General features: G+C 39.2%; 1 protein-coding gene across 1 annotated transcript in view; it reads right to left on the reverse strand.

Annotated features, from left to right (window-relative positions):
• The window catches only part of DAAM1 (dishevelled associated activator of morphogenesis 1), a 168,569-nt gene that overhangs the window by 8,047 nt on the left and 134,715 nt on the right, over nt 1–25,807 (reverse strand). Inside the window, exons 14-21 of the mRNA XM_070931638.1 lie at nt 24,828–25,136; nt 23,496–23,603; nt 9,888–9,991; nt 5,664–5,748; nt 3,819–3,925; nt 2,865–2,953; nt 1,731–1,899; nt 93–200 (exon numbers count right to left, since the gene is read on the reverse strand). Coding sequence (XP_070787739.1) covers nt 93–200; nt 1,731–1,899; nt 2,865–2,953; nt 3,819–3,925; nt 5,664–5,748; nt 9,888–9,991; nt 23,496–23,603; nt 24,828–25,136 — 1,079 coding nt within the window. The remainder of the gene's footprint in view (nt 1–92; nt 201–1,730; nt 1,900–2,864; nt 2,954–3,818; nt 3,926–5,663; nt 5,749–9,887; nt 9,992–23,495; nt 23,604–24,827; nt 25,137–25,807) is intronic.

Below are 25,807 nucleotides of genomic sequence, written 5' to 3' on the forward strand. Positions count from 1 at the left end.
TTTTTTGCTACTTACTCCTCTCGTACCTCTGCTATACATAAGTTCATACAAAGAAATTAGTAGTAATAACAGTTTCCTAAATACATGCTTACTTTACTTTGGCGGCTCCAGGGACGTGTTTTAATTCTTCATGTAAGCTGAATACTTTGGGATATTTTTTTTCTATGATTGTGATGAGATAGTGCAACAAGGTAATGTTCCTGGGATAAAGACAGGCAATGATTAATAACATGAACCATAACATGAAATGTTACTTTTCAACAAAGAGAAAGTAAGTGACATTTAATTCACCCCAAGGAAACTAGCTATACCTTTCCAGAGTTCAGGTGAAGAGTTCAATACTGTGATGACACACAATGACCATCCAGATCCAATTTGGACTACAAAATACTTGCTTCTCAATAGTGTGTATCTGAGATATGCTATCTGTGATTCAGATGGCAGCACACAGTTGTTAAAAATAGTAATTACTGATAGCTCTGTCCTCCATGAACTTTTCTAATTCTCTTTTAAAACTAACAAGACTGGTGGCCAGTGCTACATTCAGTGGCAAGAGAATTTGACTACATCAATTTCTACAGACATTCAAAACATGGGTTGAAACATCATGTGGCACAGAAGCATTTATGCTTCAGCTCTTTCTAGTTCTTTCTAAGAAAAAAGCTGCCTTTCTCACACAATTCTTTGCCTCTCATGAATGCTAAAAATGTCTCCATCCATATAGTATTAGGGTTGTCATCTAGCTGGCCTTGTTAAGCTTCTTCAGTCCCTAATGGGGAGGTGAGGAACAGGAAGTTGTACTGCATGGTCACTATAATATCTGTACAACTTGATTTCTTATGTGGTGGTGAAGAGGGAAGTGTTACTGTAATCTGAGTTTCATTCTGTTTTGCGGACAAGTTAAGACAATGTTATCCAGCATAAAATTGTCCATCCTGGATCCTTTATTTCAGGGCTGTCAAACTCACGGCCCATGGACCAGATGGGTCACGAACTGGCCACGCCCACGCCCGGTTTAGCAAAGGGGAAAAAAGTCACGATATGTCACGTGAGGCCGCCGTGATGACATGACTTTGATACCCCTGCTCTATGTGGCTGAGTATGTGTGCCAGAATTTAAGAGGTTGTTAGTACTTCTTTGAGGGAGAGATTAATCTGGCTGCTTCTGAGGAGACTTTTTAAAAATCCAGCTTTATTAGATAATAATAATCTTCTCTCCAATCTTTTCCTTTTTTGGGGAAAGTTCTTGATAACGTAGTGCAGCTTCAGCTGCAGACTGCTCTAAAAGAAGCAGATTATCTAAATCAGGGGTGTCAAACTCGATTTCATTGAGGGCCGCATCAGGGTTGTGTTTGACCTCTGGGGGCCAGGGTGGATGTGACCAGGGTGGGCATGGCCAGCTCAATGTCACTATCGGGGGCACCTGTGGCGGCCCTCCCGACCTCTGTTTTCACTGACAAGAGGGTTGTAGAAGGCAGTGGCAGCCAAAAAAAAAAAAAAAAGAGCTTGAGAACCTGTTTTCACTGGCAGAAGCACCACAGGCCAGTCCTTCACTGTTTCCAGGGTGCCCCCAAGGGCCAGATCTAAGTACCCCTTAGGCCAGATCCGGCTCCCGGGCCTTGAGTTTGACACCCCTGATCTAGATTCTTTAAAGACAGAGTTCAAAAGGAAGCTACTCTTCCAACACCCTCTTCTCACCCCCAAAATGAGCACATGCTTGAAGCTGCTTACTTGTCAATGCTGGATTTGGTATCTGCAATCTTGTTGAGGCTAGAAATTTTAAAGCCATAAGCATTCCCTCTCTGGCCCTTGTTCATGTAGTTGCCAAAAGCCAAAACCACTTCAAGCAGCTGTTTCAGGCTTTTGCTCTGGAATACTTGGATGGAAGCAGTTCGAATGGCTAGAAAGGACAAGTGGAAGAAGATCCGGTCAGACAATATGATGGTGGCTAGAGAGCATTAATATGTGTTTAATGGAATGATTTACAAAGCAGCTGGAATTTTACAAACAGAAAGGAAGATACCCAAGAAATGATCACAGCATTGGCAAAAAAGGAAAAAAAATAACAATAAAAAAAGATGAAAATTACAGGTGTCATTCAAATGACTTCTTACAAAACAACCAAGTTAGAAAAGAAGATGAAAAGAGATAGGTTTGCTAATAAAAATGATCATTACATTTTTTTGACACATGTGTTTTTAGATCCTGGAACAGAGTAACAGAGTTGGAAGGGATCTTGGGGATCTTCTAGTGTCCAGCCCCTTGCTCAAGAAGGAACCCTATACCATTTTAGACAAATGGTTGTCCAATCACTTCTTTTTATCCAGTGTTGGAGCACCCACAACTTTGGGAGGTAAGTTGTTCTACTGATTGATTGTTCTGTCAAGAAATTTCTTCTTAATTCTAGGTTGCTTCTCTCCTTGATTAGTTTCCATCCATTGCTTCTTGTACTGCCTTCTGGTGCTTTAGAAAATAGGTTGACCTCTTCCTCCCTGTGACAACCCCTCATATATTGGAACACTGCTCTCATATCAACCCTAGTCCTTCTTTTCATTAAACTAGACATACCCAATTCCTGTTCTATGAACAATTCATAGAACATTTCAACTATTAGATGTTCTCATCACCATTAATCCTTTAATAATTCATCAAAATTAAAATATTTATGATTTAAGGTCACAGTCTATTCTCATTAACATGATATCCCATCCCCCTCCCTTGCCACCACTGTTTTGTTCAAAATTTAAAATAAAATTTAAAAGATTTTCCTTGTTTCAAATATTTATTTCAAACATAGTAGAAAGGTTCTTTGCACTTTGATTCAGTTTCATCAAACATAACCATTTCCTTGAGGGCATACTTTACCTTCAACTTTGGGTTTAACTTCAGCAACTCTCTCAGCAAACTTCTTCTTAAAATATAAGGACTGCAGCCTTTGCTGGTAATGATTTATCCTATAAGAAAAAGGAGTAAAACAGTAAAAGAGCTACATTTCTCAAGGTTAGTAAAAGTTGGAAGAAAAATGACATGTTTCAGGTTAAATTGCACTGTTGCCTTCTGAAAAGTAAAAGCAATCATCTGTAAAGATTATCATCAAATACTTATTCCATGACTTTCAAGCTCCATAAAATCTGATGTCCTTTAATTCAACTTACAGTTCCTAAAATAACATGATCAAAGCTTGGAATGTAACTTGAAGCCATCAGATTACAGAAGGTGGTCCTGTATTCTGTATTCCCGCTGCATACAGCAAAGGCAAAAGTGGCTTACAAATCAACATGATTCAATAAGAAAACACACTGAAATTAAATGGAAATGGAAAGAATGGAACCTCTTTAGCCTGTAAGCTCTTTAAAGAGCTCTATCTCCCCAAGCTTCCTGTGGCCATTTTCTCAAATCCTTAATACAACTGAGACATGCCTTTCCATATTGTTCATTTTTTGTATTTATCTCTTTCCTCCCTCACAGCAATAATTACATCAACCAAATCAATCGCACTAGGCTAGAATACCAATTTCAGCAGTATAAAAAGCCCAGATTGTAATTTTGTACTTTTTCTTCAATACATAGTCTATATCAGACCTGTCAAACTGGCGGCCTGGGGGCCGGATTCGTCACATGCTGGCCACACCCACCCCAGCTCCGCAATGGCAAAAAAGTTGCGATATGTCACGATACATCACGTGACCGATTTAGTTTGACACCCAAGGTCTACGTGACTAGGAAAACAACCTTCCTTTCTACACATTCCTCTAGTTATTGAGTTCCTGTTTTTGGTGTAGACAGCAACAGTAGAAGGGAAGCAGCTGGCAAATTCACCTGCTCATTTCAAAGAGAAATCTGTCAGCTTTGGCCATCCGATCCAACTCATGCTTGTGTTCTTCCAGAAGATCAATGTCAGCTTTTTCAGGAACAAATTTTAAAAGCTAAAAAAGAAAAATAGGTATTTTAGATGAACAATCTTCTCTCAGGGATTCAATTTCTTACACCACAAGAGAAAGCACAGATATATAGGCTTCAAGATTTTCTACTGAGGAGGTGGGTAAGAAATAATTTTTAGTGGTCAATTTCATTGGTGGCCTGGAAACACAGATGGATAAGCTTGCAATGTATGAGGTTGTTAAGATACCTATTCCATTTTTAAGAATGACTGGAGAGAGCAATAGGTGTATGTGCATCTATATCTATTTCAAATTTCTTAACTGGCCATCTCCTCACAGACAGCCTCTAGGCAGTATTATTACCAACAGTACAGGTAGTTCTCAACTTATGACAATTAAGCTCAGAATTTTGGACATGAGTTATTGCAGTCATTAAGCGAGTCACTGACTCAATTTTACAATGTTCATAAAATGAGTCACCATGGTTGTTAAGTGAATCAGATAGTCACTAAGCAAATCTGGCATATCCAAAGGGCATACTTTGCCATTTTCTGCTGCTGTAATCATCATGGTATGCTGCAACCAGTTGTAAATGTGAGCCAGTAGCAATCACCCGAAATGTGATCAAGTGAGGATGTATTTGAGGAGCTGTAGTGGCGTAATGGTTAGAATGCAGTATTGCAGTTCGAATCTCACCGGCTCAAGGTTGGCTCAGCCTTTCACCCTTCTGAGGTTGGTAAAATGAGGACCCATCTTGTTGGGGGCAATGAACTGACTCTGTAAACCGCTTAGAGGAAGCTATGAAGCGGTATATAAGTCTAAGTGCTATTGCTATTGAGTGGGAAAGATGGAGTAGGGTCCCATTGCTGTTTCTCTGATACAAGTAATATTCTTACATGCCTGCTTGCCTCCCTACCAGCCAGCTACTGGCTAATCAGGCAGGCAGTCAGATTCGGTAATTAGGGTTCATTTGAGCTCCATAGGCTACACAGAAAGGCTGAGTAGGCTGAGGACTGCATGAGTCAAGAGGTAACTCCCATTTAAAGGATGAGATTTACACTTGGCCTTGAATTATTTATTTATTCATCTAATTTATATAGCCACCCATCTCACAAAGCAACTGATTCTGGGCAGTATACAACAAAACTGAAAGGACATTTTAAAGAGTATGTTGAGGCAGATCAAGTTCCCATCTCCTTTTTTCAATTAAAAAGAAATAATTGTTTCCCTAAAATATTTTTCTTCTCGTAAAAAGAAAGCCAGTGAAATCTCTATACAGAACGAACTGATTTCATTCCAGGTGGATCAGATTAGTCACCTGCTAAGGTGTGGTGATCTTTCTTCACCCAGTTTGACTCCTCAGCTGGGACAGAACTTATCAGCTGCATCTCTGCCTACAGCAGTCTATGAATAGTGGTGTGTGTGTGTGTGTGTGTCATGGAGGATTATTCACAGATAGCATCAAAGGAGACTTCTTTCCTACACTTTCTAATTTTTCTTCAAAAGACATGCTTTTTGAAAGCTGCTAAATAACACAACAAGTTAAGGTGGAGCTGTTCCAAATCTCTCACATTTTCTACTTTGTTAAGGCAACCATTTCACATCTCTTGGTTTCTTCTTTAGCTCAGAGCTAAACTCTTCTACTTTCATAGATCAGGAGGGGAAAAAAAACAAAACACCCAACGGCCCTGGAACGGTTGGAGCAGAGATCCTACCTAGATGGTGAATTCTGAACTTACATTTTAAACATTTCTGTCAAGAACTGAACACCTTCTGTACTCACCTGTTCAAGCATATCCTTTGGCAGATCCTCCTGTTCATCCATTGTTAAAATTGCACGTTTAATTTCATCATTTGATAGTTTAAGCCTGGAAAGGCAAGACAATAGAACATTGTTACATAAGCATGGAAGTCGGCCTGTCTGTCTGGCTATCTCATTACTGTAAAATTTGCTAAATTTCTAAACGTTACCTTTATGCTGCTTTTAATTGGATTGGTTTTCATTTTTGGGTTAGTTAATAAATAAGCATTAACAAACTTATAATGATCTAAGTGTATGTATGTGTGACAGAGAGGAGAGGGGGAAATTTAGAGCCTGCCCTTGGCAGTGAAATGAATAATGAATTAGGGAAATGAATATTTTGCAAGAGGTTCTGTATTTCTCTCCAAGGAATGGACTCTGGAATCTTTGCTGTGTCAGCAGGACTGTCTTGGGGCTTTTATGTACGGGAGGGTGTTTGGTCCTCACACCCTAGGCCTGGAAAAACAAACACACACAAACCCTGCATGAAGATGCCCCTAGAGAATATTTATCGGAGGGGATGGGGCGGGAGATAGGAAAAGCTCTTCTCTGACAATGCAGGGGGGAAAGAGGCCAGCAAAAGCAGTAAACCTATCCAGAAAACCATAATAATTATCTTTGTTGGCAGCAGCTGCTAAGCATAGACAATCTGAGATGGAAGGTAGTTACAGCACTGGCTGTCACAAGGATTTAAATGATGAAACTTGTTGACAGGGTGTGACAACTTGCAAGAGATGTTGAATGGGTGTGCTTAGCTTTCATGAGACAAACAGCTAGCCTCATGAGGAGGGTTAAAAGAGAAGGGAGTGTGCATAACTTTAACAGGCTCAGAATATACTTTTGGGATGGGGAGCCCTTTGCAACCCAGAGACAAGCCAGTACAGAAAGACTTTTGACCGATATATAAAGGGAAAGTAATATTTTCTTAGGGTAGTAACTTATTAGGAAATTGGATAAATCAGTGTTGCAGAGCAACTTTAAAACACTGATCAGCTATTTAGGGTCTGGAAGGAATTATATCTGGAAGAAAGGTAGTGACTAGTTATGCTTCAGTATGAAAAGCACATGCCTGTGCCAGGAAAAAGGCTTAGGTGTAGCCAGTGGTGTGCTGATAAAGGCATAACAACTGGTTCTGCTGTCTCTACTGCCACTGCTGCATTGTATGGATAGCTGCCAAACAGCTGAGGGGGGAGGGCTAGGCACCGTGTCTCAGCTGAGAATTCCAGAATATTTAACAATCAGCTCTCATGATTGTTGGCTCCAGTACATCCAATATGAGCATGGCAAATCTAAGTCTTCCCTTACCAATTCTGCCTTTTCAGTGGCAAAACTGTTGTCTTTATCTGTATGGAAAGTAATACCCTCATCACCCAGGAGAAGAGAGGGAGGGAGGGAAAGTGAATCCAGGAAGTTTCATGTGTGTGTGAAGAATGTGAAAGTCATAAGATGCTCCGTTTCCATGAGGAAGCCGGAATGGTAAAATGGCTTGAAGAGAATTTCTAATCAGCGAGTTGGGTGGGAGATGGCTTGAAAACTGAATGAAATGAAGTTTCCTCTGAGAAAGCATCAGTGAAGCAACCAATATTGCCACTGTGAAATGGATTCATCTGAGATGCAAGGCCTGGAATCTAAGCTTGCCCAGATTCAGGGATGTTATTATAACTTCTGGAATAGTGGAAGCACATGAAACAAATGAAGACTTGAAAACTGGATCTGGAAATTAAGGAAAATGCCATTAATTAAAGAGCATTGCTAAGTCTGACCACCACCCTTTCCATTAGAAGAATAGTGCTGGATCAAACTAGCTTTATCTAATCCAGCATCATGTTTCTCCCAGTGGCCAAAGAGATCCTTTGGGGAAATTTATAAATCAAGATGATAGCACTCACAGCTAGTATTCAGAGGATGCTGCCAATAACCCTCAATAGGATTTGTGAAGCCAGCGAAGGAGGAGAGCTAACGAGAGCACAGCTAACTCAGGTGCAAAGAACAATGTCTAGGTTTGTTCGATACAGTTTAAGAATCAACCCCAAAATGCCAAACCATATATGGTCATATTACATTCATAGGAAAGAGGTGGGGGGGATGGAAAACCAAAAATATTTCCTAGCTTGAGAAGAAATCTAATATGACCTCATTGTCCAACCATTTTTCCCAGAGCTAGAGATCAAGGCAGAAAGAGATAAAATATCTAGCAAGGCCGAACGTTTCAGAGATGCATGCCAACAATATCTGGTTTGCTTTATAAATGTATAGGATAAATAAAGAACTGGCCTGATGGTCATGTATAGAAATCTTTCCTTAATTCAACAGTGCAAGAAGAAAAACAGTTAGAGTGTAATTCAACTGTAATTCTCTAGATATTTGACATGGTTCTCCCGGATGAAAATATGTAGAATTGGCTTATTTACAATATATGAATCTCAAACTTAAATTTATCCTCACAGCCTGTCAGGTAGGCTAGTCTGGAAGAAACACAATGGCATTAGTGTCTTTTGCCCTCTCCACATCACTGAAAATAATTCCTGATCTCCTTTGCCACATTTGAAAGCAGTATAGTGTATGCAAGTCAACACATTTTTAACAGGCAGAGAGGGAGAAAACTTATGCACAGTGATGGGGGCTGGAATAGCGGATTCCCATTAAACTCTAATCAGGCTGTCTTCAATTCTGAGTGCTGCACTGTTCTGGATTGTGCATTAAATCAATTATGGGTGCAAGGATGGCAATCAGCACTTCAAATAATTAAAACGTTTAAACACACATGATACTGAGAATACAATTAGGCACCTTCGCTTGTGAACAGCTGGAGGATTACTGGGGAAGGTGGAAAACAAAACATTTACACAGTGGTCATTCAAACATACATTGTTGCTGCCCTTTCTGCAATTCAGGAGCATGGTTTTTTGAATTGGGTGGTACCATATAGAGCAGGGGTGTCAAACTCAAGGCCTGCTGGATCCGGCCCATGGGGCTGGCCTGGGAATATCAAAGGACCGACCCGCAGTGCCTCTGCCAGCTAAAATGGGCTGCGTGTGACCCCCCACTCCCTGTTTTGGCCAGCAGGATGCTGCAGGAGGCATCCATTCTGTATCCCCCTCCCCACTCCGCCAACCCACAGAGAACTACAATGCTGATCCAGCCCTCAAAGAAATCCAGTTTGACACCCCTGATATAGAGAATTATAACTGAAGCTTAAAAGATCTGTGCAGCAGCCCAAATTTGGTCTGCATATTACATTTCTACATTTTTATGCTAAAAAGTCTGAATTTGCAGTTGTACAGACTCTCCTCAATACATGCTATTTTTTTCTACATACAGTACTTGTAATCCTGGAGTTACGATCATTCATTTAACGTTTTAAAGTTATGGACCCTCCTCCCAAAGTAGTTATCACTCAATCTGAGCAAGGCGTACTTGTCCCACTCTGCCTCTGCTCTCACTGCTTCCCTTTTGGAGCGCAGGGAGCAGGCAAAGAAACTATGGTAGGGGGGCTGGAGAGGAGACAGCTCGCTTGATCATGGATATCTCTGAAAGGTAAGCCCTGAGCCTGTGGTGACCCGGTGGGGCAGGATGGGGATGGAAGCATGAGATATCTCAGTGGGTCAGGGGAGGCCTTGGGTGGTCAGAAGCAGGTGGCCTGTTCCAGCACTAGGCCTCCCATGGTCTTCCCAACCCTGAGATACCTCATATGCACTTAACAACCTGCACATTTGATTAGCGAATGCATTGGGTAAAGCAGGAGTTATCACGTTCATTTAACATGATCCAATTAACGAATCCTCAGGTTACGAATGTAACTGGCAAGCTCTATTGCATTTGTAACTCGAGGATTACCTGCACAATCTTCTTTTTAGGGATAAAAGTTGTTCCACAGTACAATTTTTGAATAGAGTGCAAGAGAGTGCCAGAAGACCTCTCTTCTTGCAGCCACAATGGAGTTCCTTTTTGGGTTGACTCCACTTTAGACCCTCTAATAATCCAATGCTTTTCATTTCCTATTTGTGGCTACTGGGAGTTGCAACCTCCATGAAGCTATCTAATCTTGCTACAGGCAAATGTATAACATATAGAATGCTGTCTGTCTCTGTAAAAGAAAATGAACCTAAAAGAGACGTGGTCCCCAAAGAGACTGTCAATCTTTCAGAGGATGTCTTCCATAAAGAACTTGTTCTTACAAAAGAAGGGCAATGCATTTAGTGATACCTTGAGAGCAGAATATTGCAGTTCTGAGCCCTCCGACCATCTATTACTGAAAGCTCCTTGACTTTATGCCTGGAACTCAGTGTGTCATCAATGGAGTCTTCTTTCTACAAAAGGCATGGAAAGAATTCATTAATAAGTAGATGTGCACTGATATTTTAGAAGTTCTGGCACATGCCAATATCTCAAACATTATTTATTTATTTATTTATTTATTTTATTTTATTTTATTAGATTTCTATACCGCCCTACTCCCGAAGGACTCAGGGCGGTGCATAGCCAAACAATAAAAACACATACATACAAAATTTAAAAATAGAATAAAATCAAATTAAATAATTTTGGCCCCGACAAATTTAAAACCCCAAACTTTTAAAACCAATTTAAAACTGAATATATAAAATACTAAAAGATATTTAAAATTTTAAGAATCTTTTATAAAAGAGGGGGAAAATTAGGCCAGGCCGGCCTGGTGAAATAGTAAGGTCTTTAAGGCGCGGCGGAAGGTGCGCAGATCCGGGATCCTCTGTAACTCTGGGGGGAGCTCGTTCCAGATAGTAGGTGCCCCCACAGAGAAGGCTCTCCCCCTGGGGGCTGCCAGTCGGCATTGTTTGGCTGATGGCACCCGGAGGAGCCCCTCTCTATGGGAGCGTACCGGCCGGTGGGAGGCTATTGGTGGTAGTAGGCGGTCCCGCAAGTACCCAGGTCCTAAGCCATGGAGCGCTTTAAAGGTGGTGACCAGAACCTTGAAGCGCACCCGGAAGACCACCGGGAGCCAGTGCAGCTCGCGCAGGAGGGGTGTTACATGGGAACGCCATGTCACTCCCATTACCACCCGCACGGCCACACTCTGCGCCAGTTGGAGCCTCCGGGTGCTCCTCAAGGGGAGCCCCATGTAGAGAGTGTTGCAATAGTCCAGGCGGGAGGTGACAAGGGCATGAGTGACCGTGCGTAACGAGTCCCAATCCAGAAAGGGACGCAACTGGCGAATCAGGCGAACCTGATGAAAAATCCTCCCGGTCACGGCCATCAAGTGCTCTTCTAAAGACAGCCGTGAATCCAGGAGGACGCCCAAGTTGCGAAGGGTTACTAAGGCCACCAATTAAACTGTAACTAAAACACAATAATCTATTTCATAAATTGGAAGGTTATCCAGGAGAAGGAAAAAAAGTAGGCTATTGGTTACAAGTGGATAAATATTTATCCGGTTACAAAGATTTAAGAATCCACAAACAAGAGACAGTAAGGAGCACAGATAATCTTTTCTTGGATATGTTGTGACATTTTATTTAGAGTTGGTTGCTATCAGCTGGGATATTGCAAAGGAAACTTTTCATGACACTATAAATGGAACAGCCCTTGTTCAATGGCATTATACCTTTTCATATGCAAACGATCCCAAGTTTAGTCTCTAATATTTCCATTTGATATGTGTAAAAATCTGAGATGTGTAATAGCCTGGGTGTGACAGACTTTAGCTTGTCAAGACAGATATTACTGGGATGGACAAAAAGTTATTCCAATTCCAGATAAAGCTTTTTCCCCTTCAACATTGAACAAAGAGGTGCAAAGTTATCTGCCAAATCAGATTTTTGATCCATCCAGTCTGTATCATCCTTTCTGACTGGCAGAAACTCTCCAAAAATTTTCAATTAGAATTTTTTCCAAGTTTCATATCAAAGATCTTGAGCCTGAGACCCTCTGGGTGCAAAGCAGATGTTCTACGGATCTGCTCTTCAACAATTGTAATTTAAGAAAAGGTGGTAGGATCATGATTCAGTTACATAGGGGAAAACATGGGTAAGTACAAATCCAGGAATGGACAAACGGATTCATTGGGACAGCAGTCTTTTCCAATCTCATGCCCTGTCAAACCCAGCCAGACTGCCATTCAAGTTTGATAACAGATGAAATCAAACATATCTAAGGATTCTGGAGAAAAGCTGGTTCAACATAACTAAACAATTGTTTGATTGCAGTCACAGAAGGAATTTGGGATATTCATCCAAATCTTTTTGAAAATCTGAAATAATGCAGCCCAAATTTCAAGTTGTTCAGTCCACATACATACATACATACACTCATATATATGTTTTTGTTTCTTTGTAGCGACACAGAAGTTGTTTGTCTTCCAGGATTTTTCTTCTACAGTCTAGCCCAGTGTTTTTCAAACCTAGCAACTTTAAGATGTATGGACTTAAGATGTATGGAATTCCACAATCAGAACGGTGGGAGCTGAAATCCACACAACTTAAAGTTGCAAAATTTGAAAGACACCAAGTTAACCTAGTTGTATAGTTCTAGAATTTCCTAGAGATGTCTCTCCATGAACTAGCCACTGTTGACCCTGCTTAGCTTGAAAAGGTCAGTCAGATGCTGCCATCTGCTGAGAAACACACACACACACATGCACTCACCCATATATATATACACACACATATGCACACAGAGAGAAACGTTTATGCATAAAGCACTCTTTGAGAGAGTCAGGTACTTTATGATAATTACCTTATATCCATTGGCTATATACCTTAATATTCACCAGGTTTTTCAAATTTAAAGAAATTAGTTCCATTTCCCACTGACCAACCCAACCCTTCCTGAATGAACTGTCTAATAAAGCACTGGTCAACCAGAAAAGCAAATAAACAGTTTGCAAAAAAAAAAAAAAAAAAAAAAAGAGAGAGAGTAAGTAAAGAATAAGTCAAAGCCACCCAAGAACATTAGACTGGTTCTAAACTGTCACAGTATTGTAAGAGACATAAAACTTCAGTACTTTTATTTCTCTGCTATAAATGATTTTATTTTTTCCATATACATAAGGCTATATTAGCACTGTCCCTAAGTGTAAACCACTAAATGATTTGTGAAACAATTCTGAACAATAAAATAAATCCTACTAAACTCAGACCTCTTAAGTTTTTTAAAAACAACAAAAACGCATTTAATTATTTAGTTGACCATATCAGCACAAACTACTTGCTCATCCAGCGGAAGATTTGGGCAGAAGCAAACTTACCTGTCTGGAGTTATTGTTCACAAAGAAGTCCTATAGCCAGAGCAGAAGCATGGGGATAGGCAGGAAAAAAGTGTGCAGTTCAGTGGACACAGCAAAAATAATAAAAAAAAATAAAAAAATAAAATAAAAGAACAACCACAAAACAGAAACAGAGAAAAGAGTCAAAGTACAGTTGGGAAGGATATATGTTGTGCAGTTTGCAAATAGGAAACTAAACAATCTCCACAGCATTTTGGCTATATCAGCTATGACCATTATAATGCAATCCAAGAAGCACGGTACAGCAGAGGTTAGTGTAGGAATACAACAAAAGAGAGTCAGAGGCAAGCAACAGGCATTAGTTTAGATGTAGTTTCATTCATCGGTCATGCACATTTCAACTGAAGGGGACGTTGGGATGGCAACCACACTAATGAGGGATTCAGCAAGTCTCCCATAGGCCCATTCACACAATGCTGTTTTGAAGCCAACATTTCAGAACCTTAAGGAGTTTTGTCCTGATACCGGTTCTTAAGCTACATGAGGCTGCTGCCCTTTCTCTTCCCATATATGAAGCTTGCATATGAGCATCTCAGCAATAGCATTAATAGAGTGGAGAACAACCACAGAGGATCAGCATGATTGCAATTTGGCTGCAAAAGAACCATCTGCTAGCTCTGTGTAATCTTGCATGAAAACAAGTGCTTTTGAAATGATGGCACTGTAAGCCACCGAGAATGATGTTGGACGGTGAGATGGATGGCATATACATTTAATAACTAACTAAAATGAATGAATGAATGAATGAATGAATGAATGAATGAATGAATGAATAAATAAATAAATAAATAAATAAATCCTCCTTGCCTGGAAAGATCAGTATTGGGAATTTCTATAATAGTGACTATGATAGGTTTCATATGCATTACAAAAGTCACTGGAATTAAATCAGAACCATAAATTAACCAGGGCCTTTGACTATAGGAGGTTTAGGAGGACTAAAACAGATAAAGATTGCAAAAGTTGCAGAGTAAGCACCGAATATTATTAACAAGACCATTTTTCCAAACATGGTTGATAAAGACTGAATTGAATCCATGCACAATACTATTGATAACGACAACTTTGCCAAATAAATCTTATGGATGACACATTTCTAAAAGCAAAGTGTTGGATATCCAACAACTGAAAAGGAAACATAATGCTTGAAAGCATTTTGAACAGCTAAATATAAATATTTTAATGATGTGTGCAAACGATGTTTAATGTTCCTTTTCTCACCAGGCACCTGGAGAGATAGAGCAGATATGCTCTCTGGTTAGAACCAGGGCTGGCAAACAATCAAATTTTATTGCCTTATTTTCTGCATTATCCACACAATACTTTAATTCTAATTCTGGCAGACTGGATAATGTGACTCAACCTCTCTAGGTTGCATTACTGCCCTACCTGTATCACAGCAGTTAGTAATTTGGTGTCTGTGGATGCGTATGTGCTTGGCAGGCCCTGAACACAATGTATAATTGAATCAGGAGATCTCATCGTTTGGTCCAGGCATCCATTATATGTAAGCATGTTTGTTGCTTTTGGTGAGCAGATGATGATGGCTGGGACACAAGATATATATTTGTGTCCCTGGGGAAGTGAGAAGGGGTGGGTTTGTATATGTAATGTATAAAGGTAAAGGTTCCCCTTGCACATTTGTGCTCGTCGTTCCCAACTCTAGGGGGCGGTGCTCATTTCTGTTTCAAAGCCGAAGAGCCAGCGCTGTCTGAAGACGTCTCTGTGGTGATGTGGCTGGCATGACTAAATGCCAAAGGCGCACCGAACGCTGATACCTTCCCACCAAAGGTGGTCCTTATTTTTCTACTTGCATTTTTTACGTGCTTTCGAACTGCTAGGTTGGCAGAAGCTGGGACAAGTAACGGGAGCTCACCCTGTTATGCGGCACTAGGGATTCGAACTGCTGAAGTGCCGACCTTTCAATTGACAAGCTCAGCGTCTTAGCCACTGAACCACTGCGTCCCTCTATGTAATGTATACGTTTATGTAATTATATAGGGATACTGTATATAGGAAGATAGGTGAATGAGGGAGATATGTCTGTATGTGGGCATATATAACTATTTATATGAGTAATGGGTAATTGTGTGTGTGTGTGGAGAGAGGGAGAGAGAGAGAGAGAGAGAGGGAATGAGAATGAACACATGTTCACATATATACTGGAATGTGATCTCAAACATCTATCTGCTTCAAAATGTAATGTATCTCAGAATTATCAGCTTACTTCAGGGGGCCAATCTCAATGTACTGGACCTGTATTTCAAGGTCAAAAGCTTCTAAGTTTGAACAGCACAGCTAGCATAGGGATTGCCTAATTTGATCTCAATTGCTCCTTTCTGTCTCTGTCCACTACTCGGTTCCCATGTCCCCATGATTTCAGCTTGATTATTTTCTTCCTAATCAACTTTTAATGCATTTGGATGGAGCATCATCCTCTTCTATTGGAGAAAAAAAAAGTCTCCCTAAAACTCTCTGTTCTTGTAACAGCAAAAAAGAGAGATGTTTTTTAAAGTTCAATGCAATAGGATTACTAAAATTACTGTTTTTTTTTTCTATTATGTCTGAATTGCTGAATTCAAGGTAATAATGAAAGTTAATTCCCCTTTTGTTTAGCATCTTTGGAGGGAGTGACCGTTGCAGATATGTGGTTACGTTCAGGTACAATGTTTTATTATAAACTGCCCAGATACCTGTGGCTATTGGGCAGTCTAAGAAAAATAAATAAATAAATACTTAAAATTCTCATTACTCTTTTCCTGAAGCAGAGTAATCAAATTCCTAGGTGTCCTGTATAAACAATCTTGTGTAGAAATAACTGCTCAGTCTGGCCAAATACTGAGGATAACATAATGAATCGGTTCACCCTCAACAGCATTTTATCACCTAAGTACAGCAAAAGGAATGGCCAGCTGTGCTATCGTGCTGGATTTCCCAACATTTTTGGCACGTGCATGCAGGGAACTGCAATTATAAGAGTTGCAAAGCACTCCTACGCCATGCGTTTGCTTTTTGACAATCTTAAAACAAAAATTCATCCTTTCTCCTACTTGATGAAATACATATTTTAGCATTTTTTGCCAAAGCTGTGTTAAATACACACCTTGGAACAATAAAGTGTGCATTTGACATGAATGTGCAGCAAGTACTATAGTATTCACCGGGTAAATTCATGCGGTGATAAGGCACAATGTAATGTGTCTGCATTTGATTTAGCATCTTGTATAAACCCAATTGGGTAGGTTACAAACTATGATTTATAGTTTAGTTGCTGTAGCACCCAGCCAATTAAAGTTAATCATAGAATATAGAATAATAGAGTTGGAAGGGACTTTGGAGATCTTCTAGTCCAAACCTCTGCTTAAGCAGGAGACACTATACCATTTCAGACCAATGGCTGTCCAGTCTCTTTTTAAAAGCCTCCAGTGATGGAGCACCCACAATGTCTGCAGGCAAGTCATTCCACTGATTAATTGTTGTCACTGTTAGGAAATTTCTCCTTTGTTCTAAGTTGCTTCTCTCCTTGATTAGTTTCCATCCATTGTTTATTGTCTTGCCTTCAATTAATCACAGTTAAGCAAATTATCATTTTGCTCAGTGGGAACACAATAACTGGATAATATACTCTGCCTTTGCTTTTATATTATTATGAAATGGCATTGAATGCTGATGTTTATTCCTTAAAGACAGGATATTAGAATGCATTTTTCATACTGCCTGCAACAGGAGTGTTCTGTTTTATTTGTCCTTTCCCTTAACAGAAAAATCGAAGTAGACCTTTTCTTCACCCCTTTATGAAAAAAAATAGCTTTTTTTTTAATAAATCCAAGCATAACGCAGTGCTGTTAACACAGCTTTCTTTCCTTTTTAATGGAAGGTTTAACATAAAATGCCTAAGCTGTTTTAAAGCTTTAAATGTGCTGATATGAAACCTATTTGCAGGGAAAATAAAACGCAGAGTTCCTCACACCCAGGTATGTACAATACAATAAGGTTATAAAACACAAAGAAAAAGGGCACATATTCATTATAGGGATATTGCATGACATAATTGATATAGATTTTATTTCTCCCTGAGCATTTGAGACTATGATCTATACTAGACTTTTCCAGCAAGGCACTTGGTTAAACGTTTGAATGACAACTTCCAGAATAAACATGGCTTTATAATCCTAAAATTGTAAATGGTAGAGTTACTAATGCCCTGGAATTGAGCTTGACTTCTAGTGACTTTATCCATCAATTTCCTTGGCCATATTGCAGAAATAATTCACCATTACCATCTTCTGGGAGGTTTCTTTCTTTTTTTTTAAATTTCCTAATCTAGTCAACAACCTTGAATTTCCAGGTGGTTCACTATCAAAGTATTAGCCAAGGCATTCAATGCTTCTTCTCTTGAATATCAGCCAAGGAAGTGTAGGTTCATTGAAATCCAAGGAAGGGTAGTTTAGACCATGTGGATACACAACACTGCCAGGCCCCTTATGTAGTTAGTATTGGGAATCATTTAACCTCTGAGATCTTCCTTGTACACTAAAAAATGTACAACTATATCATGATTTCTTTTCTTTTGAGGCTATGCTTCAACAGCATGTTGAAAAGCAAAATGAAAATAATCTGCAAAAGGGATATTCTACCGTGCAGATTTAATTAGATGTGATTGAAGAGAGTCCTGAATCATCACCAGAATTCCACGAAACTACCATATACTACATGCTTGATAAAATTTGCTGCACTAGGTGCAAAACTTACTGAACTGTATGGTTATTGCTGTTGTTTGGCATACTTGCTTTAATACAAATTATTGAACTGAAATCTATCAGTCCAAATGGAGCCATTTTCAGCAATTGTGTTTAATTCTGAATGTTCCAACACTGAATGCTCCAACACTGGAAATGTTTAAGAAGATGTTGGATAACCATTTGTCTGAAGTGGTGTAGGGTTTCCTGCCTGGGCAGGGGGTTGGACTAGAAGACCTCCAAGGTCCCTTCTCTATTCTATTCTATTCTATTCTATTCTATTCTATTCTATTCTATTCTATTCTATTCTATTCTATTCTATTCTATTCTATTCTATATAAATTATATTTGAAAATTGTTTTAATTTGGTTAGTCTCCTTTCCTCCACCCCTTCTTTTTGTCTTTGTATGGTATTTTCAGCAATTTAAGAGAAATCTGATCTATTTCTAGCTGAAAAATTATAAAAAGTTGTACAATTTACATACTGCAATACTTATTGTGCAGTTCTAAATTTTAATTAATTTACATTAATTAAAATTAAACTATTGATTTTCTTCCGTTTAATTGTGTCCAGTTCTCAGAGACTGCCTGGAAAAATCCCCATAGTTTTCTTGGCAATGTTTTTCAAACATTGTTTGCCTTTGCCTCCTTTCTAGGGCTGAGAGAAAGTGACTGGCCCAAGATCACCCAGCTGACTTGTGCCTAAAATGGGACTTAAACTTACCATCTCCTGGTTGGTTTCTAACTCAAGGCCCTAACCACTACACAAAACTGGCTCACATACTATGTTTATATACTGTATAGGCGTAAAATTAAAGCACCCAAGTCAATAGCTGAAGCTTTTTAAATTTATGCACTTATTTTATTTTAAAGAAAGCCCAAGCCATTCTTTCTTTCCCTCATGTAGTTTGGAGACATGTTAGTAGACAATTGGCAGCACCAAGACTACTATCAATGTTTTTTCCCACTTTTGCAAAGAAGCACGCAAAAATTTGCTTCCCCAAAGGAAAACAATCCTTTTCCAAAATTCATGCCAATCTTTCCTGCACAAATATTTACAAATGAAGAAAAAGTGTTTAGCATACCTGAGTCTAGCTCAGAAAATCAAAACCATCCCAATCCAAACTAATTAACATAGTGTGTTCAATCTGCTAGATGTTGCTCCAAAAGAGTCATAAACTATTATTTAACATTTACTTAAAAGATGCTTATATCATGCTTCAACAATTTTAGGGCAATTTGCAAAAGCTTGAAAAACATCTGATTAAACAACAGTATCAAAATAAATCTAGCAAGGTCTAGATGGAAATAAGGTTGCATCCCTTGCTATTCAGCCACCATCAAAACAACAATATGGAAATTCTGGCAATCCCCCAAACCTTGCAGAGCATGAGAACAAAAAAACTGCCTATTGAATCAGGCCAAAACAATTTAGTCTAGCATTATGTATTACCAAAGCATTTAGGAAAGTCACTATATTGATTCCAAGAACAGTAGTCAATCCAGATCTCCAAAATTTGCCTTTTAAAAAGTCTGTTAATCAGTAATAATCATCAAGTATGAGGACAGTACATTCTGGTTTAACAGTGAAAAACCTAGTGGCACACATCAGTTCTAGGGAAAATTCCATTTCAACAACAGATATCTATTTTCATAATATTGTTTCACAGAAAAAGCAGAAACTAAAGTGGGTTCCAGTGGTACCTTGGTACCCATCGGTAATTCATTCTGGAACACGCAACAAATACTAATGTTAATGCTGAAGTTGACCTGACTGAGGCCATTTTGAGACTTCAATGTTGCCACACTGGAGCTGAGGGATAGGGAGGGGGGAATAGAGGTAGCTGGGGTTTGTAGCCAAAACAAAATACTTTCTCCTGGGAATTAAGGACATTCCCACAGGTGGTCCGAGAGATGAGGAGTGAAGTTACCAGGCAACTGGATGGTAACCGGCAACCAGATGATTGGACCATGTGACTGTTTGGGGAAGGGAGAAAACATTTACTTTTAATTAGGTGAAAACCGCGGGAATATTCAGGGTTGGTTTTCACCAGCTTGTGCCAATATGATATATCCAATAAAACTGTTCTTTGAGGAATTTACCTGCCTGAGAGTTGTGTTTGTTATGGGTGTATTACTTGGAACCCTGACAACTAAAACCAATGAGTACCGAGAAAACCATGTGACTTACCAAGTGACCCGCTATTTCGGCCAGAAGAAATAGCGAGTGACGAGGCAGGTGACATCAGCAAGTTCTTCCTTGCACTTCAACTACTGGAAGAAAGACGTGTGCTGGGACAAGATTTCTGCTTCGAAACATGTCAAATACCAAATTTGACAAAAGCAGTTGAATGCTGAGGTATGACTGCACTGAAAATCTTGCTCCCTTCAATAGTGTGTGCCTTAGCAACTCCTCAGGGAATGGATCAGATCTCTTCTGACAAATGACTCTGAACATTTTCTGCAAGTGAAGTTGGCTCATCTGCTTCTGAGTTTTTTTTTTTTTTTTTTTTTTACCATTGTTAAGAAATAATATAGTTTGCTTTGGTAGAATACCTAGGCTTGCTGATGGAATAAAAAAGCCAACTATTTCTGTAGCTCCAAGATTTTATTTACATTGTTATGCCAAAGCAAACATCAAACATTTTAACTAAAGGCAAGAGGAAAAAAGTTTGTCTTCTTATTGGACAGTCGTTGACGTATAAATTTGTTGCAGAAATCGTTGCTGTATGTGTGTATATTTAAAACATGATTCTGCCTTACAAGTATTTCAGTTTAAATTACTGGGGAATCTAAGGTTTCAAATCAAGCTGACATATTAGCTTTCAAACCAGTAACTGCAATGCCTAAATTCACTGGAGATTTCATAAAATCACTACCGTTCTTTGCATGTGATACACAATGAAGGACTGCTTCAGGAACAGGAACATCTCTATGCCTATGTAGAAAGTTATCAGTTGCTTGATCATATATTTCCAGGTTTCTTGAATGTGAGTGAGCCCAGTTCCAGGAATACTTATTAGCCTTATTACTTATTATTACTTATTATTAATTAATACTTATTAGCTTATTAGGAGCCATTGGTGGTGCAGTGATTAGAATGCAGTACTGCAGGCTAACTCACTGCTCAGTAGAGAAGTTCGATTCTAAATGGCTCATGGTTGACTCAGTCTTCCCATCCTTCCAAGGTCAGTAAAATGAGGACCCAGAGTGTTGGGGGCAATATGGTGATTCTGTAAACCAGTTAGAGTAGGCTGTAAAGCACTATGAAGCAGTATACAAGTCTACGTACTACTACTATTGCTAGTAAGGATGAGCTTCCTAGATCTTCCTACTGCAGGAAGTCCTTTAGCAACCATTCCTTTAGCCACCATTCAAAGTTATAACAGCAAGTGACTTACATCCAATCTTCACACTTTTGACCATAGCAGCATCCCCATAGTCAAACTACCAAAATTCGGGTGCTTGCATTTATGACAGTTGCAGCATCCTGGAGTCATGCAATCTCCAGTTCTAGCTGGCTTCCGACAAGCAAAGTCAATAGGGGAAATCAGATACATTTAATGACTATGTGATTAGCAACTGCCTTGATTTATTTAGCAACCATGACGAAAAAGGTTGTAAAATTGGGTGCAATTCATTGAACTGCCTTGCTTTGCAATAGTTTCAACTGTGGGCATAAATTGAGGACTACCTGTACACATATAGAATAATGAACACAAGCACAGACTGAGTATGAAGTCTATGTGTACTTCTTAATTGCCTTATGTGTGAAACAACCCTGAACTCCAATACCTCATCTTTCATTCCTTCAACCCAATTAAGTAGGCTAAAGTGACTACACAAATAAAGTGTTTAGAATTTGCTACTAAAGCAATCAATCAATAAAAATAACCATCTCAATTTCTTCATTGCATGACATTTTGGCTTCCTTGTGCAGAATGTGTTCAAGGGAAGGTCAAATAGCCATATCTTGGGAATGTTTTCTGATTCCTGCACTCAACCAAATTCAGATCCATAGTATCAATATTGACAGAAATTCAGAACAAAAATTCCTCTAAAAGTAGAGTTTAGCCCTAGATAACTTTTGACAATTGACCTTGCTCTTAAACTGACATCATCATTCCCTCAATTAATAACAGGGAAAGATAAAATCTATAGTTTCTAAAGGTTTATGAGTCAATGCTCTGCTTCCCTGGTACTTGAATTTTCAACCTATTAATTTTTGCTTTTGTTACTTGTCAGATTCTAGGAAAAAAATTTCTTCAGTTGATCAGGCCAATAAATAAAAGGATCAATTTGCACTAATACGTGCTTTGAGGAAACAACCAAGCAGCATAGTAATTTTGAAGGCATTACTAGGTCCGCATTTTATAAGGCAAACATGGACTGAAGTAATACTTGAAATAAGTCCTGTCAAATTGGCCACATGAGGTCCAATTCACTTGTTATACAGCTAGTCCTCAACTTACAACCGGTTATTTAAAGACTGTTCAAAATTACACCAGACTTGGAAAGAATTACTTACAACTTCTTCTCAAAGTTATGATTGTCACACCACCCTTGCTTGCATTTATGACTGATTGTAGCATCCCATGGTCACACGATTGTGATTTGCGATGGGTTTTGTCACTTTCTGGCAAAAAAACACCCATTGGATAAGCTGGATGTGGACTTATGTCTACATAATTTGTTTAATGACCATAAAATGGTCATAAAATCAAGTTGGGTTATGTGATGACTCAACTTATGACTGCAACAATTTATAAACAAAATTCTGGTTCAATTGAAGCTGTAAGTAAAGGACTACCTATATAGGAAATAAATCCTGAAGACAGGCCCCCATAAACACACTGCACAAGCCTTGGTCAATTACAGACTCTTGATGTCATGCTTTTTTGTGCTTATCAGGTTACCTTATTGATATATAAGCCTAAATGCTATGTAAAGCAGGCATGAGCTCTGAATGTTCTTTTAAGGAGAATGTTAATAATTTTCTGGACTGCAAGAAGTAATCTCCTGTAGTAACAAGAATCATGCTTTCCTCTGACTACGTGAAAGGAAAAGGAAAAAATTGTTGACTGCCTACAATGACATTCAAACATACTCATATATGTAAAATTGAAAGTTGTGGTTTCTATGTCTGAATATATGAAGAGATTTGGAAAGCTGCCAAACTCATGAAAGAAAATAAAATGTGGAAGGCAAGGAAGAGGATTGGGTTAGAAAAGCAAAACTGGGACATTGGATGAAGCAGGGTGGTTGGAATCAATCATACTTTCTTCAAACTGTAATTTGCTCAGCAACCACGTTGAAAAATTTGATCTACAAAAAAGAAGTATCACCAATTCTTTTTTTTTTAAGGGCAATATCGTTATTACTCTCTTCTCTTTCATATGTATTATCAACATGATTTTTAAAGTCATGGCATTAGAAGTGGCTAAAAAACAGTGATCTCTTAATTAGAGAAATAAAATTATCCCTGCAGAACAAAAACTTCTAATAATGGGGGGAGGGGGGGAATTCACATGCACATCAGTGTTAGTTTTTAGCCATTCCCGGCAATTTTGTCAACATTACTCAAGCATGCTTGAATAGTAAGGTTAGGGCCAACTGTCACATACAATTGGGCAATACCTACATCATCAGATTATGAACCACCAATGAAAACCACCAACGTGGAAACATGCTGAGGTGCATTCAACCATGTTACTTATAAAAAAACCACCATTAATAATAAAATAATGCATTCCAATTACTGTCTAATAGAAAGTGTGTTGGGTTACCTGCAGATCTTGGAAACACACACATTACCTGTTGCCTTTGGTAAGCGGAGAATGTTCTTTCAAGGTCTTCAAGGTCTAGCACCTTAAATACCTTGGCATCATCAATGCTAGTCCACACAGTACCTTCCAGCTTGTTCTAGGATGGTAGGAAGAAGATGGAAGAATCATCACTGTGACTTTTTCAACATACGGCACTACACTTCACTACATTCAAATGAAACCATATGCTGTAAATAGGGCCCATACACAAATTAAAAATAAATGTGAAATCACTTTGATGTACATGCCAGGCAAATGAAATCATTGTAAATTGTAGAAAAATGCAGCACTTCCAGGATAATTAAGGACATAAAAGAAGCTTAGTTGGATCAGCTGAAGAAGGTCACTCATCTAGCATTAAGTTTTGAATAGGAAAAGTCACTGGAAAAATTTTATATAATATAAAGGCAATTAAAGTTGATGATAGGGGGAACTTGGTGTGTAAAGGGTCAGACACGACTTAGCAACTGTATAACAACAACAAAATAAAGGCAATGCTTTCTTATGTTTATTCCCAGCAAAGTCAGATGGGAATTGATATTGCCAATTGATAATGGAAATTCAAGGTCAAGATAATGGAAGCCGAGCTCCAACAATTTTTTTCACTTGCACTTAACTTAATTTTTTTTAAACGTGGGAATCAATTTTGGTGTGAGGGAACAACAATTAACTTAAAAGTGTTTGTCTATGGAGATTCTCAATCACCCAGGTCATGTTTGTCCCAAAGGTGCTTTTCCAAAAGGCAATTGGATTTTCTCATTTTTTTATCCTTAAAAATGTTTTGCTTCTCATCCAAGAAAAAGCTCTTAAGAAAAAAAAAAAAAACTAAGAAAGGAGGTCCAGTTGCCTTTTTGGAAAACCACCTTTGGGATATTAGAAGTACTTGCATTGCAAATACAGGCACCTGTTTAATAAATATACTAACATCAGTGATGTTATTATAATTTCTTTTGAAATTTTTTGTCCCGCCCCACTCATATTTATTGATTGATTGATTGATTCGATTTATATGCTGCCCTTCTCCGGAGACTCAGGGTGGCTTACAATGCGTTAAGCAATAGCCTTCATACTTTTGTATATACCTGCTTAGTAGGGCTTCCCCCCACCCCAAAGCGGTGTTCTTTTTTATACAAAGTCAGCTTATTGCCCCCACAATCCGGGTCCTTTTTTTATTTTTTATTTTTTACTATGGTCATACTCTACGTTGCAGTGTGGGCCATTTGAAGGTGAGCGGGGTTCCTGGCCTGAACCTTTTGTATCCCTGCTCTACAATCAATTCTATTCATCGATCCTAACGTGCAGAGGGGAACAGATTCCTTACCTCAGGCAATTTGGACCAGTTGAAGGATTTGAGGGCATGTGTGGGTTGAGGGATGTTTTTCCTCTTAAGTGCTGATCCCAAAGGAGCTCCTGGAGCTGGAGTCAGGCCTCCAATTGGTGGGGGCCCTGGGGGAGGTGGTGGGCCCCCAGGAGGAGGGGGTGGAGGTGGAGGAGGTGGCAGGATTGCCCCAGGAGGAGGGGGTGGAGGAGGAACTGGCAGGAGAGATCCTAGAGAGCCTGTAGGTAAGGGCCCCCCAGGGGCACCGGGTGGCAGAGGGGGTCCTCCAGGGACTGGAGCACATATTGCTCTCTGAAATAAAAAGGAGAAAACACAATTGCTCTAGGAATTGCAGGCAAACTCTAAGATCAAGCCAAGTGAGATGGCATTTAGGATACCCATGATGATAATATTCTTTACAATATATAACTCAGCCATCTATACCAGGGGTCTCCAACCTTGGCAACTTTAAGACTTGTGGACTTCAACTCCTAGTTGAAGTCTTAAAGTTGCCAAGGTTGGAGACCCCCGATTTATACAATTATAAATAAATAATAATATGGAAACATTACAGGAAAGGTAAAAGGAAGGCAAAAAAGGATGTTCCCAGCCCAGGGTTTACCAAACTGTGTTCCATGAACTCCTGGGGTTCTGCAAGAACCTGATGGGTTCCATGAGAAGATTAAAGTGGGGAGAGGATTTCATTTGAATACTAGCCAGGGATGTCATAGCAATTTTTCCAACATCCAGCAGAAAAGACAGGGCATGCCAATGGCCTCTTGATTAAAGGCTCTGGGAATAATAATAAAAAAAAAACCCTAATGGATTCTGAGGCCTGAAAAAGCTTGAAGCCCCCATTTTGGCCAATTAGAGAGGAGCTGTCTTTCTTGCTCTTCCTCCTGGTGCTTATTGTTATCCTGGCCTTCTCTCTCTCTCTCTCTTTTTTTTTTTTTTGCAGAAAATGCTCTAGAACATGTGCAGTG

This window comes from Pituophis catenifer, unplaced genomic scaffold (assembly GCF_029215685.1).
Source record: "Pituophis catenifer annectens isolate HBS135680 unplaced genomic scaffold, rPitCat1.0.hap2 SCAF_1, whole genome shotgun sequence".
Classification (NCBI taxonomy): Eukaryota; Metazoa; Chordata; class Lepidosauria; order Squamata; family Colubridae; genus Pituophis; species Pituophis catenifer.